Here is a 13,901-nt window from a genome sequence, read left to right as displayed (position 1 = left end):
AGGCTCACAACGGGAGTGGGCAGGAGAGAGAAGAGGCGCATAATTAATAAGCCTCGTTTGGGAAGCGTGTTGGATCGAGGCACACCTGATGTGTGTTTAGCCTCGTCACCGCTGCCATTTAAACGTAGAGCGCACCTCTTCTTGGGGAGCCGGCTTCTATTCTCCATGTGTGCACACACTGGCATCCTCGCACACCCAGGACCAGAGCGAGGAGGGTTCGCTCCTCGGACCTCCAGCACGAGGTGCGTTGCCGGGGAGGACATCACGCATTGCGGCCACCGGCCGAGAGGCCGGGCCGCCTTCCCCTCTCACCTGCTGCGGGCCTGGTAAGACAGGCCGCCAAGGATGCTGCTGCCCCACGGACCAAGGAGGGGGAGCATGTGTGGCCGTTGGACCCCGCTCAAGCCTGGGCCATTCCTTAGACACATCCCAACCTTCACGGAGCACTGTTTCACTGCGAGGATGCCAGATACCCCTTCGTTTTGAACACCATTCCACACCATTCTGTATAGTTATAGGAATTGGACTCAAGATGGCGCCGAGTATGGCTGCTGCGTTCTGAGCTCTGACACAACACTGCAGTTTTTTGTTTGTTTTGTTCACAATTCTATGTTTTTTGTCTTGGATCTTGTCTGCCTTATTGTCTATGACAGACAAACACTTTTGGACATTGGTTCTGCAATAGCACACCGAAAACCGGACTTTAAATTCCTCAATGCCGACCTGCTGTTTACAAACACACCAGCGGAGCCCTTTGTCTGGGCAGCCCGGCCGCGGAAATGCAGAAGGGGAAATAGAGCCGGCGTTCTCATCAGAGGAAGACGTCGTGCAAATCGACCCCCGCTACCCAGTATTCTACTACCAAATTTTCAGTCTCTTGACAACAAGCTCTGCGAGCTGAGAGCGTGGATCTCTTTCCAATGAGAGACGAGGGACTGCTGCATTATCTGCCTTACGGAAACTTGGATGTCTGCTGAGATTCCAGATTCAGCCATCGAACCCGCGGGGTTCTCTGTGCACCGTGCGGACAGAGCAAAAGACCTCACAGGTAAAAGCAGAGGTGGTGGTGTATGTTTTATGGTCAACAAATCCTGGTGTGATCAGAGGAACGTACATTCTATCAAGTCTTTCTGCTCACCTGATCTGGAATTTCTCATGCTTCTGTGTCAACCATTCAGGCTACCGAGGGAATTCACAGTGGTCATTATCACAACTGTGTACATCCCGCCACAAGCTGACACAACCGGGCACTCAAGGAACTGTATGGGATTATAAGCAAGCAGGAAACCGCACACCCTGAGGCCACGTACATTGTGACCGGGGACTTTAACAAAGCCAATTTTAAATCAATTGCACCAAAATACCACCAACACATCAGTTTCAACACACGAGGGGACCGGGTTTTGGACCATTGCTACTCTCCCTTCCGGGATGGCTACAAATCCCTCCCCCGCCCACCATTTGGCAAATCAGACCACTCTTCCATTCTGCTTCTGCCTGCTTACAGGCAGAAACTGAAACAGGAAGCACCCACCCTCAGAATGATCCAGCGCTGGTCGGACCAGTCAGATTCTATGCTATAAGACTGTTTTGATCATGCAGACTAGGAAATGTTCCGGTCCGCCTCTGATGACGACATCGAGCTTTACGCTGATAGCATAACATGTTTCATCAGAAAGTGAGTAGAGGATGTTCCGACCAAAACAATACGGATCTACCCCAACCAGAAGCCATGGATAAATAGTGATGTTCGCGCTGCACTTGATGCATGGACCTCCGCTTTTAATTCTGGGAATGCGGAGGAGCATAAACAAGCCAGTTATGCACTCCGCAAAACTATCAGAGCAGCCAAACGCCAGTACAGGGACAAGATTGAAGGACAGTTTAACACCACCAACTCTAGAAGCATGTGACAGGAAATTAATATCATCACAGACTTTAAAGGGAATAAAAACTCCGCCATGAACACCGCTGCCTCTCTCCCAGATGAGATAAATACTTTTTATGCTCGTTTCGAGGGAAATAACACCGCCCTCGCGGAGAGAGCTCTTGCGGCCGAAGCTACAGAGGTTAGTTCACTCTCCGTCTCTGTAGCGGATGTAACCTGATCCTTCCAACGGGTGAATATCCGTAAAGCCGTGGGTCAGCCGTGCGTCATCAGAGCGTGCGCGAACCAACTGGCTGGTGTTTTTATAGACATTTTCAACCTTTCCCTCTCCTTGTCAATGTAGTCCCCACATGCTTTAAAATGTCCACCATTGTGCCTGTACCAAAGCAACTCAAAATCACTTGCTTAAATGACTGGCATCCTGTTGCTCTGACCCCCATCATCAGCAAATGCTTTGAGAGACTAATCAGAGATTACATCTGCTCTGTGCTGCCTCCATCACTGGACCCATTGCAGTTTGCTTACTGCAACAACTGCTCCACTGATGATGCCATTGCATCTACAATACACACTGCTCTCTCCCACCTGGAAAAAAGAACACTTATGTGAGAATGCTGTTTGTAGACTACAGCTCAGCATTCAACACCATAGTGCCCTCCAAGCTTTATGTGAAACTCCGGGCTCTGGGCTTAAACAGCTCGCTGTGCAGCTGGATCCTGGACTTCCTGTCAAGCAGATGCCAGGTGATTAGAATGGGCAGTAACATCTCCTCATCACTGACCCTCAACACTGGAGCCCTGCAGGGCTGTGTTCTCAGCCCACTCCTGTATTCCCTGTACACACAGACTGTGTGGCAACACATATCTCCAATGCCATCATTACGTTTGCTGATGATACGCCGGTGGTAGGACTGATCACTGACAATGATGAAACGGGCCTACTACAGAGAGGAGGTGCACACTCTGACACGCTGGTGTCAGGAGCACAACCTCTCCCTCAATGTCAGCAAGACAAAGGAGCTTGTGGTGGACTTCAGGAGAAGAGACAGAGAACACAGTCCCATCACCATCAATGGAGCACCGGTGGAGAGAGTCAGCAGCTTCAAGTTCCACATCACTGAGGAACTCACATGGTCCGTCCACACTGAGGCCGTTGCGAAGAAGGCTCATCAGCGCCTCTTCTTCCTGAGACGGTTGAGGAAGTTTGGAATGAGCCGCCACATCCTCACATGGTTCTACACCAGCACTGTAGAGAGCATTCTGACTGGCTACATCACTGCCTGGTACGGCAATAGCACCGCCCACAACCACAGTGCCCTGCAAAGGGTGGTGCAAACTGCCAGACACATCATCGGAGGTAAGCTTCTCTCCCTCCAGGATATATATCCAAGGCAGTGTGTGAAAAAAGCTCGGAGGATCATCAGAGACTCCAGCCACCCAAGCCATGGGCTGCTCTCACTGCTACCATCAGGCAGGCGGTATCGCAGCATCAGGACCCGCACCAGCCGACTTCATGACAGCTTCTTCCCCCAAGCAATCAGACTTCTGAACTCTTGATCTCTCACGATTCTCGCACTGCACTTTATTAATCTTTTTATCTCACACTGGACTGTCTTAAATTATATTCTCTCTTAACAACACACTGGCAACTGACTATCAACCGACCGCCTGAATGTCAATACAGTACAATACAACCTACTGTATATTTTATATATACTATATATACTATTTTTATTGTATAATGTGTATTCTATATTGTGTGTATTGTATACTGTACAATATTCTATATTGTGTGTATTGTATACTGTATATTGTATATTATTATTTGTATATTGCGTTGTGTGTAATTATGTGTATATTAGATATGTAAATTGTGATGTGTAAATCTGTTTATTGTAAATTGGTATATGCCTCATCTATGTCTCACCACTGTCATGACTGCTATGTTGCTCAGAACTGCACCCAAGGCTTTCACCCACTATTGCACTTGTGTATATGGTTGTGTGACAATAAAAGTGAAGTGACGTTAATTGTAGCCTTTTCTCAATATGGCAGCCTGATTAAATGAGATATCTTGTTTTTGTGCCAGATAAATACTGTTCTGTTTGCAAAATTAAACTGTATCATCTAATAGTCATTACAATCTGATATATGAAGCTTCAATATATTTAGCTACTTTTTGTTAGTAGCTCGTAGTGTAGCTAACTACTTTATTAAAAGGGTAGCTCGGCTATAGTTTAGTTACTTTAAGGTGTGAGTAGCTTGTTGCTGAAAAAGATACAATTTCAAAGTAGCTACCCCAACACTGGTGCCATCAAAATACTCACAACCAAACACACTCACACAATTGAAGACATCCACACACTTAAACATGTATAAACCATTTCTTTGCAGTCAATATAATTTATGAATAGCTTAGCCAGTTGCATCTTCATTTGATGCTGTGAGTGTGTAATCCAGGCCTTATACACAGTGTGCTTTCACTAATAGGATTGATGCTGCTTGTACTGTGCACAACACCAACTGTCACTCTCTTCCTATTGGCTGAGCTGGAAGGTGGGTGGAGAAAACTGCCCCGAATGGGCTTTGAAAACAGAGGATGCTCGAAAAGTGTGATGATCTGCGTAGTCTAATGCTGCATAGTAAAAAATGTAGAGTATGAATTGAGTGTTTTGCAAATTTGTTCTGTTTTTATGCATCAGTACCCCTCCCATTCTTTCTTGTACACTGTCTGTCTGTGGGTCGTTCTCTCAGGCTGCTCCCTGCTGGATCTGGGTGGTGGATTTATGGAGAGCTGCTAGTGTGGTTGGTAGTTTGTGGACGTGGGACTCACGATGGCAGTGGCGTTGGATGCAGTGTGGGTGCGAGTGAAGGGAGTGTGTAAACAGAACGGCCTGCTCATCCTCTCGGTGCTGGCTGTTGTTATCGGATGCCTGCTCGGATTCTTTCTGCGCTCCAAGAACCTCTCAGAGCAGGTTAGTGTTGTTGACAACCCCTTGTGCATTCCAACCTCCTTTCTTGACTCTTTCCACTGGGTTGGTACCAGAGCGCAGCCTTCTGTATCCTCCACCCTTGCTGCAAACCCTACCAAGCTCCATTATGAAGAATTCTCCACAAATCCATAAGCGTCTTTTCCTTCACCCTCAAGTGTACAATCTCCAATGCACCTTTTTCAACCAATCAGGGTCAACCAATAAGGGTTTTTTAATGTTTGATACCAATCAATATCTAGAAAGCAAGATGACCGATGGGCACACATGCATGTTAATAAATTAATTTAATGGCCATTAAATAGCAAAATCAATATCAACCAGCTGGATCTGTTGAGTTGAGTCATTTTTTGATCAATTGCCAAAAGTAAAGACATTTTCACACAAATTGGATTAAAATTGAGAAACAATCGTATATATTTCGGAGGTACCTATGGACGGCACTTTATGGAGGTCATGTGACAACAATATAGCAAACTATGTATGAAACGTTTATCGACAGCAAATGAAATGGACTGTTATTTTTTCACAATATTTACTTAGAACTAAAACAAATATTGACAAGTTTGGCAGTTTCGAATTGTCACAAGAGGAGGTAATCCATCAGCCAAGTTGACACAGTTATTGGTTGATGCCAATAACCTCAAAATGGCCAAATACTGTATCAGACAGATAATCGGCCTGGATGATATCGGTCTAACTTGTCAGTATGGTCCAAATGTCTCTTCATAGTCCACTTTTGCTTTAAGAATGATGTCTTGCTTTAAGAATGACGTTTTTGGAAATGTGTTTACCTTTCATGATTTCATCAGTCCTTACACCCTTTTTCATCCATCACATTTCCACATTTATCATTTGACCTGGTTCAAAATTTCAGATTGGGACTTTAGTGCTACAGTAACCTGGTCAGATCGAGCGCATTGCTTATGATATCACCATTGACCCTTAAACAATGGAAAATATTTGTATCATATTTTCCCAAATTACATAATCTAGGATGCCAACTCTTGAGTAAAACACTATCTTAAAGTAAAATGATAATGTAATTATTATTGTGGAGACACAATATGGAATGTGAAGTACCATTTGATGCATGCTTCTGTGCAAAGTATGTGATGGTAAAGGATTAGTTCTTTTAGTTGTTTTTTCTTCATAGATTAAGATTAAAAGCACTACGGCCGAATGAACAGCAAACAAATGGTGACGTATTTCCCTTCTCTTTTTGTGACAGTCACTTTGACTAAAACTGTTATGATTCTCAAATACGCCTAAAAATAAAACCTCCACGGGCCATTTGATGTGACGGCCAGGGATTACTGTCCAATCATATAAATGCTCTTAGTAATTGTACATTAAGCAAGTGCTGCTTAGACTTGTGCAGCATATAAAACAGGTCAGCGATGCTATCTGCCTTTTCAGCTAAATTGGAATTGGCACTGTATAAAAATAAAGCTTCTTTTTTAAGAGAAGCCCATATTTACCAGAGAAATGAAAGAATTGTCAGCTGTGAATAATGTACTTGCACTATAGACAAACGTTTTTAATTGTAACGGAAAATCATGCAAAAATGCTGTAATAAAAACTTAATTGGTTTATTGCATATTAACATAAGCAGTAAAATTATATTATATTTAACAAGACAATAAATGTACTTTAACAGTAAATTGACTGCATTTAATAGTGTAAAGTTATTTATTTAAATGTATTTATTAAAAAAAGTTATTACAATTTATTCAATTAATATATTTAACAAGACAATACCTGTACTGGTATGGTAAAATATTGAAAAATATTAAAATTTTACTTTTTCTTTTTTCCTAAATAAAACGTTTGAATCACATTATTATTTATAGTGAAAACCAATAAAAGGGTATTCTCAAAAGTCTATATGTGACCATTAGATTTGATTAAAGCCCAAATCCCATAAAGTATTTACACCCTTGCTATTTAGGGCTGTCGATTTCCATAATTGTGATGACCCATTGAGCTTTTGTGGGATCAGCTAGACTGTAAGATGTGTGAGAAGTGCCCGACAAGACACATCTATGGCAAGTGCTACAGGAAGTGTGGGGTGAAATGTCACCTGAGTATCTGGACACACTGACAGCTAGAATGCCAAGGATCTGCAAAGCTGTCATTGCTGCACATGGAGGATTTTTTGATGAGAACTCTTTGAAGTAGTTAAAAAAAAAATTCAAATTGTAATAGTAATTTTTCACGTTATTAATGTCCTGACTATACATTGTGATCAGTTGAATGCCAGTTTGGTGAATAAAAGTATCAGTTTCTTTCCATAAGAGCAAAGTCTATACATTATTCCAAACTTTTGGCCGCCAGTGTATATACTGTATATATACAATATATGGTCAGTATAATTTTGTATATTGGTGTGATTTGTCACATTTTATGTTTAGCAATTTTACATACATTTTTACAGTGTTCTTTAAATGTCCTTTATCAGAATGCATGTGTAAGGTAAACATCCTTCATTCAGACATTGCATGAGAGGAATTAATTAGGGCTGTCAATTTAATGCATTAGTTCACTGTTAACAATTCATAAAAAAAAAGAAATAAAAAAAAATTACTCAAAGGTGCACTCAGTAGTTTTTTCCCCATTAAAAAACTTTTACTCCTAAAGAAATGAATTATAATTTTGAAACATATGTATAAAATCATGACCACTCTAGTCAGATCAGTAACCTTATAAAAGCTGTTTTATTCCACATGGGGGAGGGGCGCCCTCATGGGGGCTGCCATTTTAGAATCACATGACCAGTTGAAAAATACCCGCTTAACAGGGTTGGGAGGATTACTTTTTAAATGTAATTCATTACAAATACAGATTACTTAGTAAAAAATGTATTCAGTAACTTAATCCAGTTACCTCAATAAGAAATTAATGTAATCAGATTACTTTTAGTTCCTTTTTGATTACCTCAAGATCACATATGTGAATAAAGTCAAGAGAAAAGCAATATTTTCTCAAAGACTTTTAATCATGGCTTCTGAATGCAAACAAACTGTATTTGAATAATGTTATGAGTGATGTAGCTATTATTATATACAGTATAGGGTTGTGCAGTATACCGGTACTAACGAAATATTGCGATACCAAAATATTTAAAACGGTATGATATCATCTTGTTGTTAATTTCGGTACATATGAAAGTATGCTGCCATTAGAAAAATGTAATGTAATGTTAGAGTTTTGAGATTAAATCAAAGACCATTTGAAAATAATAATAAAAAAGCCTCTATATGGCCAAGTGCTATACTGATAGAAACAGTATGTATGATTCATACAGTATGTATGATTCATTAAACAGCAGAAGGATGTCATTTAATGACATAATATACAGTCACATGCACTGCGCGCCACAGTATGAATAAGAGATGCCTCTCTGCCCTGTCATCTCCTTCACAGACACACAGATGCAACACACACTACTAATGCTTGGTTTTCATGCAGTGTGTCCAATAGTATCCACCTGCAGAGCCACAGATCAATGTGTTGAGTGTATAAACGGCTGTGAACTCTCAAATGAACTCTTTCTCTGTTGCAGCTTGGAGGTTTCAGCTCACGAGTCGCGGGAAGCTTGATATAAGGAACCCATCATGAAATGATTATATTATTAATCAGATTGTTTTCATTAATACTGTAAAGCTCTGTTGTGCATCTTTTGTTTTTTTTTCACTTTTTTTTTTTTTTACCAAAACTAATTTACATGTACATTAAACATCTTCATTCATACGTTATTATCTGTGAGAGGAATTCATGTGAATGTGAAATGCATTTCATTTGTATGTTACCATTCTTTAGAGGAATTCATTGTAATAATTTTGGCTCACTCCATACATCACTCACTGATATTTCTCTCTCTCTCTGAATCACACATACTGTTTCTATCAGTATAGCAAAAGTGACTGATTCACAGGCAATCCATTGAAAAAACACTTAGAGATGGAACGTGATGAGAATAGATTGACAGAATTACCTGTATCTCTTCTCTCAGAGTACATAAATACATTGTGCAAGGAACATCTGTATCTCTCTATTGATTTATTTCTGTACGTAATCACTCTCCATGCAGAAAGTCAGTTAAAAGTCTGATGTGTTTGTATAAACACCCATGTGTGCAGAGCAGGGTTTCTGTTAGCTGGTAATCAAAAATTGTCAGACACATTGTCCAGTGAAAATATTAACACGAAACGTCAGCAACCCCTTTAGTTAATGCCACAAGTGTACAGTGTGACGCCATCCCACTGATGACAGTGCGTTGCTACGATGGAGGTTTAAAGGTGTTGTAAGCAATTTGTTTACATGGAAAGGTATGCAAAAAATGTTCCTACTCCATGAAAGATATTAATGAAGTCCTGAGATTTCTCACCGGTATATTGTTTATTTGACTTAAATGTGTCATTATTATATTATATGCATATGCATTGCATTACAGTGCAAAATAAACACCGAAATGAGAAGAGCGGATTTTTTCCAATTTGTCCAGTAAACTTCCCGGACGCGTTGGCCGGAACCAAAATTTCTCTGTGGCAGAGAAGGGCCTTAATTGACCCGAAACACACACACAGACACAAACACACAAACACACACAGTTAGAACATGCACACGTAGCCGTACAAGCACATATACTGTATTTACAGTACCCTTGAATTAATTTATGAATGTAATATACAGTATAAATTTGCTTTGCACAGTGATAAAAGAAGATGAAATGTAATATTTGTACAAAGATTTAAGGCCACATCCATACTAAACTGTTTTGTTTAATTTTCCATACTTTGCAGCAAGAGAGGTCGTTTTCAAAAGTCTTCATTTTCAGTAGGGAAAAGCACTGTTTTAGAGTTGGTGAGATGCATAAAATTTGCAAAATCAATGTGTTTAAGGAGATGAAGGTAGTGTGTTTGTTAGAGAAAAGAGGAGGTGAGAGAATTATGAAATTATGGAATAAAGACAAGCACAACCCATCAACTTCAAAGACGCAATGGGTGTTTTTTACAGCATTTTTGTACATTGCAACAACAAACAATTATATGCTGTTTTGATAAATGTCCCAAAAAAGAACACATAGATTGGATTTTTTGAGAAGCTTCCCAAACTCTCAGAGCACTTGAAAAGCCTCATACCCTGTTGTTGTTTATATTGTATACTAAAAAAGTGCAAACAGAATTGCAAAAATAAAGTTTTCCTGAATTCTCCCTACTAATGTAGGTCAAAAAAATCATGTAAAAATTGTTGCATTTAAAATACATTTTAACACTAATTAAATATTACTTAAAGGAATTATTCACAACGATAAATCTCTCATTATTTACTGGCCCTAAAGGCTAAGCTTTGCTATACAGATTTAATGTAATCTCAGTGTTGGCACGGAAAGGATGCTGTGAGCAGTGACAAGGTGGCAGTGAATGATTCATCGCATTAGTTTGAAGCACTTCAGTGTAACTGACTGAATTCAACGAGACACGGGAAGCCACAGCATGCATCTGCTTTGATTTGAATTGAGAAACCGATGGAGAGTGATAGCCACTGATCTCCAACAGCTAACAGTAATTGCTTAATTGCAGTAACTGGTGTCTTTTTCCCCAAATAGTCAGAGATAGTCTATACTTTAAACTCCTCAAACATCAGAGTAATTAAATCAAAATGCAATTCATTCAAAATTGTATTAGAATAGCCAAATGTTTGGACTGAGTCCAGGATCCACAGTGGTTAAATACTCTGAAATGTGTTCTATCTCTGAAATCAATGTGTATCTGTTTTTTTTTTGTTTGTTTTTTTTTTTTTTTTAGCAGTTTGCTCTTCTCTACAGTTCATTTTATCAAGCTAACAAACTATGGAAAATGAATAACTTTCTTAAAGTAAATCGTTAGGTGAAAGTCGTTAATATCAATAACGTCTTGAAACGCTGATTTTCCTTGATCTTTTAACATGCAAGAGGTCATTGCACTATAAAAACACACTGTAAGTTTCAGAACTCAAAACTTTCTCCTGACTGCAAAAACAGCATTTGTTAAAACCAAGCTGCCAAAAAACGACTTATCTACTTCCCCCACATTGTGTGATGTCACACCCTCTCTACACCAAACGTGAGTGGCGCAGCTCGACGCAACAAAAGCAAATCACTCCCATTATAATCAATGATGTTGTCTACACAGGATGTGTAAGTCATATCGCTCGCATCGCACCGCGCCGACAGTAAACGGCCATTCTGTACTGCACGCGCTGGCGCTACTCCTGCCAACAAGACAAATAAATTGTTTAGAATGTTCATTTCGATGCGTCCAGTGTAGACTGCCTCAAGCGACATCACTCGACAGTGTGACACTGTCCACCTCCACAACAACAAATCAATGCCTACTTTACCTTATCACTTCCGTAGCCCTACACAGCAGCGATGGGCAGTGAGATGGCAAGAGGAGAGAGCAGTTCAGTCAAGAGCAGAAAGGCAATCAGAACAGTGGGCGTTTACTGTCAAGTCTTAATGGAGAATCCGCACCTAAACCCAGCGTTTCTGACAGTGTCAGAATAAGGGTGGGAACATTATCATGTTTTACAAATATATATATATATATATATATACAGTATACAATTTTCTTTCTTATTTTCTTTTATTTTTTTTGTGTGTGTGTGCAAAAAACTTTACTAATATTATAAATAAACCTCAAGGAAGATATGAAAGTAAAAAAAAAGTCATGTCAAGACCCATTTAAAGGTTTGCCATCGAAAATCAATTCACCTATAAAGAAAATGAATGGGATTTTTACTTCCAGATCTAGACTGTTGTGCTTTATTAAGAGTTCTTAGCCATGAACCAAACCAATCAGCACTGAGGTGAATCACAACATAAGAAAATTTGAGCAAAAACATATGTTAAAATAAAACCTAAAAAATTTAACTACTTTCATTAATCATTGCGATTGATGCAAATTTTAAACACAAGCACATCAGCAGGATTTTCATATGTACCCAGAACACTTTAATGCCCACAGCAGAATATCACTGCCTCAGTGTTTTTAAGGACATTGTGAAGATGACAGGAGACATCAAGGTGAAAGAAATTAAGGACATTTTTAAAAGCACAACTGGAAAAGAGAGATGAGAGTGTGGGCGTTTAGTGAGGGGAGGAGAAGTGGAGTTTGTTTCCAGCATCCATCTGGGGATCGTACTGTATATGCGAGGAAATTTCTGTTCATTTCATTCTTTGATTCAGGAACAATATTACCTGATTATCAACCGCACTTCAGTTAGATACGTCTTAGGAGTAATTAGTGGGTTTGTTCCACTTGTTGGCAGGATGCAAATAAATGACCCTGAGGTCTTGAGGAGGCCCTTGATGGGAAAACTTTGTGGTGTTTGTGTGGCACTAAAAGTTGACTGTTCAACAAGTTTTGAGTTTGGTGGTACAGAGTGAAACTGTGCTTGATCATATTATGTACCAATGAGTTCATTTACAACGGGGTGCAGTGGGGCTAAAGGCACCCCCCTTAAGGAAAATGTTTTACCCCATACTTTGGGGTTATAGTGATATAGTGTAGGGGCAATAGTTATAGGGTAAAATTTGTCAACTTAAGCAAATACGTTTGAGAATGCAAGATGCTTTTTTGAGTAACGAATTATGATAAACAGACTAAATTTCACATGACCACATCTCAAAGACCGCAAGATCATGTAGATTTACACTCTACAATATCAGGAAGATAAGACCCTTCCTCTCTGAACATGCCACACAACTGCTTGTCCAGTCACTTGTCATAACTAGACTGGACTACTGTAACGCTCTCATTGCAGGCCTCCCTGCATGTGCAACTAGACCCCTCCAAATGATCCAGAATGCAGCAGCATGTCTGGTCTTTAATGAACCAAAGTTAGTGCATGTTACACCACTCCTTGTCTCTCTCCACTGGCTGCCGGTTGATGCACGTATCAAATTCAAGGCTCTGATGCTGGCATACAGAACAGTCACTGGGTCTGCTCCAGCATACCTAAAATAATTTATGCAGAGCTACGTGCCCACTAGAAGCCTGCGGTCGACTAAGGAACGTCGCCTTGTTGTACCAACACAAAGAGGCACCAAAACACTTTCCCGGACTTTCAGCTTCATCGTACCACGTTGGTGGAACGACCTTCCCAGCTCCATCTGTGAAGCTGACTCACTCTGTGTCTTCAAAAAACGACTAAAAACACATCTTTTCCATGAGCACTTAACCAGTCATTAAAAAAAAAATAAATAAATAAAAAAAAATTCTGTTGCACTTTATTCTGTTTTGAATACTATTATGATGCTAGTGATACTTTGTAATACAGCACTTTTCATACCACTGTCTCCTAAGATGATTCGCTTATGTTTTCCTCTCTTGTAAGTCACTTTGGATAAAAGCATCTGCCAAATGAATAAATGTAAATAATGCTAATTCAGACTAACCACTTCAGAAGAGGTGCACCATTTCCTAGTCATTTCAATCTCAAATGGCATTTCTGGACATCTCAGGTATTCTGTTAACAAAAATGAATCTCCTTTTTGAGTGAATCATTCAATGTGATCCCACTTTGAACATTCTTCATAATGAATCTATTCCCCCAACTGAAGGAAAAGGATAATATAATATACTAAATTTGATATTTGGTGTTTTGGGAGAAAATACAGTCAAAAGCACCTTTTACCCCTTAGTCCCTTGTACCTTGTACCCTAAAATATTTTGGCAGGGAAACTATCTTGATGCACTTAAACCTTACTAATGCCTGCTTTTTTTTTTTTTTTTTTTTTTTAAATGTGGCATTAAAACTGTCAAATGTCACAATTATGTTTTCAAAGATGTTTCAAAGGCTTTGATTAAACTAACATCAAAAGTGCATTTAAAGCGAGATATATCACAGACTACTGTTCATACACTGCAATTTAAAACAATGCATTATGATGCAATTCCTGCCCACAGTCCACTGACTGTCAAACAGCGTCTGGAACAAGATTCCAGTCAATACAAGGAGTGCTTCTGAGGATGAAAT

General features: G+C 39.8%; 1 protein-coding gene across 2 annotated transcripts in view; it reads left to right on the top strand.

The window, feature by feature from the left end:
• The first annotated feature begins 4,721 nt into the window (after nt 1–4,721).
• The window catches only part of LOC127418781 (excitatory amino acid transporter 5-like), a 65,970-nt gene continuing 56,790 nt past the window's right edge, over nt 4,722–13,901 (top strand). For both annotated transcript variants that reach the window (XM_051659599.1, XM_051659600.1), the window contains exon 1: nt 4,722–4,862. In XM_051659599.1, the coding sequence (XP_051515559.1) occupies nt 4,722–4,862 (141 nt within the window). The remainder of the gene's footprint in view (nt 4,863–13,901) is intronic.

Source organism: Myxocyprinus asiaticus, chromosome 28, assembly GCF_019703515.2.
Source record: "Myxocyprinus asiaticus isolate MX2 ecotype Aquarium Trade chromosome 28, UBuf_Myxa_2, whole genome shotgun sequence".
Classification (NCBI taxonomy): Eukaryota; Metazoa; Chordata; class Actinopteri; order Cypriniformes; family Catostomidae; genus Myxocyprinus; species Myxocyprinus asiaticus.
This window is presented reverse-complemented; position numbering and strand designations above follow the sequence as displayed.